The 6,284-nt window shown below is 55.5% G+C and overlaps 1 protein-coding gene across 1 annotated transcript; it reads left to right on the forward strand.

Moving 5' to 3' along the window:
• The first annotated feature begins 1,939 nt into the window (after positions 1 to 1,939).
• SOCS1 (suppressor of cytokine signaling 1) lies at positions 1,940 to 3,671 on the forward strand. The gene is made up of 2 exons (XM_036280093.1): positions 1,940 to 2,028; positions 2,567 to 3,671. Exon 2 carries the CDS (start codon positions 2,617 to 2,619, stop codon positions 3,244 to 3,246), a length of 630 nt encoding a protein of 209 aa, XP_036135986.1. The 5' UTR covers positions 1,940 to 2,028; positions 2,567 to 2,616; the 3' UTR covers positions 3,247 to 3,671.
• The last annotated feature ends 2,613 nt before the right edge of the window (positions 3,672 to 6,284 follow it).

Consider the following 6,284-nt stretch of genomic DNA (forward strand, 5'->3'; position numbering starts at 1 on the left):
CCTATTTCTACTCTGCCTGTGCCTCCTCTGACCTGTGCTTTCTCACCTAGGGCTTCTAAGATGGGCATAAGGAATGAAGCCAGGTGTCTGCGGGCTCCAACATGCTGCCATACCCACAGGCATCCTTGGGTGAACAACAACAGCAAACACCTACTGAATGCTTATTATATGTCAGAGACTATTGTAAGCACTTGCCTAACCCATGATCCCTCAGTTGATACCCACTGTTCTGAGGGAGGTACCTTTATTATCTGTTTTACAGGTGAAGAAACGAAGGCAGGTGGGTTAATTATATGCTCAAGGGCACAAGGCTAGAAAGTCAAAGGGTGGACTTGGACCCAGCTCGTTTGGGTCTAGTCCGGCTTTGGAATGAACACAGCACCTGACCACTGGCACATGCATGGCTCTGTATCTTCTGTCACCCCCTACACACAAGTGCATGTATGCGTACACACATATGATCCACGTCCACCACATCAATGACCAACACTAGCTGCTGTCACACACAGCTCAGGGAGCTGACGGGGTCCTCAGCAAGACTGGTCTTGGGGCTACCTTTTGTGTTCACGAAGAAACACAGGGGGCCTGGGTTCTGCCTGGGGGCAAAAGGCGGGCCGGAAAACCGGCACCAGAGCTTCAAAAAGAGGAGCTGGCTAGGCTGTCACCTGACAGCTGCCTGTAGAGGGCAGTGTATGCCAGCGTGAGACCAGTCACCGTGTCCTCAGCCAGTCCTCTGTGTCACCCCCTCCAGACTGAGACTACACACCCACCAGCCCCAACCCTCCTGTGTTCTTCCTTTTCCTCAAAAATCCACGTTCCAGTCAGGCACCTACTCCATGCCTTTCTACCAGACAGGATCACTTGGTCACACTTAATGAACACACTATAGTCTGCACCACCATCCCAAGCCCAAGGTGTGAGAGCTGGGTGGAGGCAGCCGCTTGACTGAGTAGGCAGGAAGAAGTGGGGGGCAGAGAGTGCTGCAAAGAGAAAACAGTAGGTTTTAAGAATCATCACATGAACCATCTTTTCGTTGGGCACCAAAGTGCTTTTGGAGGTGCCCAGCTGCTCTCTCCCCAAAATTAAAGTGAGGAGTGTGTGTGTCTCCTCCGAAGCTCCCCATCTGACAGCCACTGCAAATCTGAGCCCCTCCCCGAGCCTCAGTTTCTCCAGCGTGGGAGGATGAGCCAAGGCCTCCCTCAGGGGACCTTGCCGGCCCCGCCCGGTTTCTGAGGAACTCGACCCGTAGTCGACGTGCCCCTCCTGCGCTATCAAAGGGTTCCTCTGAAGCCTGTGGTCAGACCGCCACTTCCTGGGAAGCCCAAGCCAAGACCAGGCACAGCTGCGGGCCGGGAGGAGTGCGGGGGCGTCTGCCCCGAGGCTCCTGGACGACGGGGTAAGCGCACGGCTGGAGTAGTCCCAGGGGTCCGAGGCCGGGACCTTCAGGCCGGACCCCAGGTGGTGGGGTCTGGCTCCAGCGGAGTAGAAAACAAAGATCTGCCGAGATGGGTGCTGAGACACCTGGCGAGGAGAGAGGCGTGTCAGGACTAGTCCAGAGCACCCTAAAGGGCTAGGCTGCAGAAATCTGCGACCGATGACAAGGGGTAAAATAAGGGGACCAGGTCCCAAGGGTGCGTCCGAGGAGTGGCCAGGGGGTTCAGGGACGAGGCTAGAGACCTGATGGAAGGTTCCGAGGACAGGTGCGAGGCTAAGTCAGAGCAGGGGCCTCCCAGGGGAGAGTCTCCGGTGTATGCAAAAGGTCGAGCTGGTGTGGCCTCCACCGAAGAAAAAGAAACCGAAAGTGGCGCGGAACAGCGGGGCCTGCAGGGGGTGGAGCCTACAAGGGGCGGGGCCCGCGATGGGAGGCCCCGCCCCAAGCCGGTTTAAAAGACTGCTGCAGGGGCGGGCGCGGAGCAGAGCGAGCTGCGGCCGTGGCAGCTGCACGGCTCCCGGCCCCGGAGCATGCGCGAGAGCCGCCCCGGAGCCCCCCCGCCGCCCCTCCTGCGGCGCCCCGCGCCCCGCCGCCAGGTGAGCCGGGCACTGAGGCAAAGAAGCGGGTGGGAGAGGGGGTAAACGGAAAGGAAAGGACAACCGGGTGTCAGGCTGGCCTCGAGGACTGCGTTGTGGGGTCGCTGCTGCCACAGCCCCTGGCTCCCGCCGGCCCCACCCTGGCAGCCCCCCGCGCGTGGAGTTCCCGCAGCGCAGCTTTCCTCCTGCCTGTGCCCAAATCGCCCGGACCAGGCGCCAGTCCCTGGGCTGACCAGCAGGCGGCGAGCTGAGTGCCACCCTGTAGTTGGGGCAGGCTTCTCCCTGGCACCGCTCTCCACGCCCCCCTCCGCTCTCCCAAACTCGGAGCCTGCGGGCGCCTGGACCCCGCCCCCACTGACCCCCACCGCCTGGGAGTGCTCCGGGCACAGAGAAGTCCGTTTTCGAAATGAGCCCACTGAGGCTCAAGGGGATGGCGCGGTGTTGGTCTTGTGCCGTCGGCCCTTGAGGGTCAGCGGCTCAGCCTTAAGCCCCACACACCCCCAGACTCTCCGCTCACTGCCTCTGTCTCCCCCATCAGCGCACCCCCGGACGCTATGGCCCACCCCTCCGGCTGGCCCCGCGTGTAGGATGGTAGCACACAACCAGGTGGCAGCCGACAATGCAATCTCCACGGCAGCAGAGCCCCGACGGCAGCCAGAGCCTTCCTCCTCCTCCTCGCCCGTGGCCCCGGTGCGCCCGCGGCCCTGCCCGGCGGTCCCGGCTCCGGCCCCGGGTGACACGCACTTCCGCACGTTCCGCTCGCACGCCGATTACCGGCGCATCACCCGCACCAGCGCGCTTCTGGACGCCTGCGGCTTCTACTGGGGGCCCCTAAGCGTGCACGGAGCGCATGAGCGGCTTCTCGCTGAGCCAGTTGGCACCTTCTTGGTGCGTGATAGCTGCCAGCGGAACTGCTTCTTCGCCCTCAGCGTGAAGATGGCCTCGGGCCCCACAAGCATACGTGTGTACTTCCAGGCTGGCCGCTTCCACCTGGACGGCAGCCGCGAAAGCTTCGACTGCCTCTTCGAGCTGCTGGAGCACTACGTGGCGGCGCCGCGCCGCATTCTGGGGGCCCCGCTGCGCCAGCGCCGCGTGCGGCCGCTGCAGGAGCTGTGTCGCCAGTGCATCGTAGCCACCGTGGGCCGTGAGAACCTGGCGCGCATTCCCCTCAACCCCGTCCTCCGAGACTACTTGAGCTCCTTCCCCTTCCAGATCTGACCGGCCGCACAGGCAGCATTAACTGGGGAGCCTTGTGATTTCTTATTATTAATTATTATTTCCTTGGAACCACGTGGGTGCCCTCCCCGCCTGGGTTGGAGGGAGCCGGTGTGGGGGGCGAGGTCCCTAACCCTCTCGGCTGGAGATAAGACCACAGACCCCTCCCCAACTCTTGGGGGCGTGCCCCCCTCCTGGTGCTCCCTCTGGGTCTCCCTGGTTGTAGTAGCAGCTTAACTTAACTGTATCTGGGGCCAGGACCTGAACTTGTACCTCCTACCTCTTCATGTTTACATATACCCAGTATCTTTGCACAAACCAGGGGTTGGGGGAGGGTCTCTGGCTTTATTTTTCTGCTGTGCAGAATCCTATTTTATATTTTTTACAACCAGTTTAGGTAATAAACTTTATTATGAAAGTTTTTTTTTGTTTTAAAGAAAAAAGGTTTCTAGAGCGTATGCTTTCGTCAAAAGTTTTCCTTGGTTCTGAATGGGTCCAGGGGAAAGGGATCCTAAGACTGACCTGTTTGTCTGGAGGTGGTGGTATGTGGTCCATGTTCTGTGCTTGGTTCCCTCCACAGCTCTGGGGGTAGAGGAACCATTGGTCTAGTTTTAGTATTGTATGTCTGGTTAAAATGGCAGCTCTCCTTTGAGCACTTCAAGTGTGCCAGGCCCTATTCAGAGTTTTACCTACTTCCATTTACTTAATCCTGTTGAGACAATCCAATGAAGCAAGGCTCTTAACCCATTTTACAGAAGAGAAAAGCAGTGCAGGGGTAGGTAAATTTGCCTTTGGTCGTTCTTGTGTCAAAGAAGACATTTGGATCTTTTTTAGCTGTTCACAGGGAAATGGATGACAAGAGAGAAAATTTCATTGTGACACACACAGTAATTTCCCAGGAAGGGAGGGGGAAGTGGGGGCTTGATGAGTTTTTGGAAGGAGGAGTGGTATATTCTGAAACTCAGCATCAAGAGAAACCTATTTTAGATGGGATGGAGGATATAAGGTTGGACCTGACTTCCTTCTTCCCGCCCTGTTTTGTCTCATGTACTTTTTGGTGAACACATAACTTGGAGTCCGAAAGAGGCTTTGTGGTCTGTGGAGGTGGGAGGGCCCTGCTGGCAGCTTTGGGCAATTCCCTTTGCCTCTTGGGGCCTCAGTGTGGACTTCAAAAATGGGCTTGTTAGAGGAGATGGAACCCTCAGCAGCAGGTGTCTAGGCATTACAGAGAAAGTGATGTTTTCAGGAGCCAGGGGAGCGAAGGGCTACTCCAGGGTGTTTGTGGGGCTGGCCCGCATCCCCAGAAAGGCCCCATGCAAGGGTTTTATGGCTACTCCTATGTCTCTGTCCGGCCTGACAGATAAGCCATGCTGGCAACTCAGGGCTGTGCTGCTGCACCTAGTGAATTGAGTCATTTTCAGGTTTAGGGTTAAGCAGATGTCGCACTTCATTTTTAGAAGTTGGAATGGGCCTTTGCAGCCTCGGACATGCTTATAATGGCGTGTCCTCATATTTAATAATACCTTTCAGACTTGAAAGTGCACCATAAAATTAACTTGAGACCTGGAGCTGCCCAGGCTTGTCTTGGGGATTAAAAACGTTCCAGGCCTCAGTGTTCAGGATGGCCGGGAGAGATTTGGGATCTCAGAAAGCTTCAGTGATTTATCCTTTAATACGGTGGGGTGGGAGGGAAGGAGGTGCCCTGAGGTCTCTGTGGCTCCAAGGACTCTTCTTTTAATCACCTCCCTGCCCTTTGTTCTCTGCTGTGTGGATCAAGTTCTGTCCTTGTTCTGACTTTCTCTGTTTTCTACCCAGTCTGGGCAGTGCCTAAAAAAATCCAGAGAAATCCAAGAAGGCGGTGCTGGGACACCGCAGACACTTAGTGAGTACTTACTGTGTGGAGGGCCCTGTGCTACCTTGTTTAATCCTCACAACTAGTCTGTGAGCTAGAAACCCCCTCCCCCCCACTTTATAGGTGGGAAAACTGAGGCTCAGAGATGCAAAGTAGGGTACACAGCAAGTGGTGGAGCCAGATGTTCAAACTTAGATTGCATTGCCTCAGAGGCTGGGTACCGTTAGGTAACACAGCCTCCCACAAGGGCCTAGTGGTCTCAATAATAGCAGCAGCAGCTGCTTATATTTACATATAGCATTACTGTGCCATCACCATTCCAAGCCCCTTGTTATCTATATTAAAACATTCAACTTTCAACCTAGCCTTATGATTCACTACTAAGATCCCCATTTTACAGATGAGGAAACAGGTCCTCATCCAAAGAGGGATGAATTAGAAGGTAGTTGACAATATTTTCAGGTTTTTTTCCTCCTTTAAAAAAAAGTTTAGCCCTGGCCGGTTTGAGCGTCAGCCTGCGGTCCAGAGAGACCCAGGTTTGGTTCCCGCTAAGGGCACGTACCTCGATTGTAGTTTGTCCCCGGCCCTGGTTGGGCCCTGTGGGAGGCAGCCACTCGATGTGTCCCTTTCACGTTGATGTTTTTCTCTCTCTCTCTATTCCTCTCTTTCCTTCCCACTCTATCTGAACAAAAAATGGAAAGATGTCCTCGGTGAGGATAAAAAAAAAAGTTTAAAAACCATGTTTTCATTACACAAACCCATTCCCTCTATAAAATCTGAAGCAAAACAGCTAAGAATAAAGACCCCTCTGATCACACAGCTGGCCCCTTCTCTGTAAGTCATTAAAAAAATATCTATACTAACATGTACAGTGGCCTAAAATGACCTAAGCGTCCCCGGGAGCTGCACTCCGGGCCCCGTGGGACTGAGGTCCTGTGCAGACACCTGTGCAGAGGAAGGGCTGGGGTGGTACAGTGAGCCATGCGGCTGCCCGAGTGGTGCAGATCTCAAACCTCAGCTTCATGATTCAGCAGCGCTGACGTCAATTTACAAGAATGAAAAGTGAGGGTTTGGGGGTGGTGTCTGGGGCTCAGGTGCCACTGAGGTGCCCTCCTGAATGAGAGTGGGTGAGCTGGGCAGCATGGTGCATACACAGTGGGAAAGGGGCAGCTCTTTACCATGCAGACTG

The sequence above is a fragment of the Molossus molossus genome, unplaced genomic scaffold (assembly GCF_014108415.1).
Source record: "Molossus molossus isolate mMolMol1 unplaced genomic scaffold, mMolMol1.p scaffold_m16_p_3, whole genome shotgun sequence".
In the NCBI taxonomy this organism is placed as follows: Eukaryota; Metazoa; Chordata; class Mammalia; order Chiroptera; family Molossidae; genus Molossus; species Molossus molossus.

What these genes read in the sequence shown, in the direction of transcription:
- SOCS1 (XM_036280093.1), top strand. Translation starts at nt 2,617, where the DNA reads ATGGTAGCACACAACCAGGTGGCAGCCGACAATGCAATCTCCACGGCA.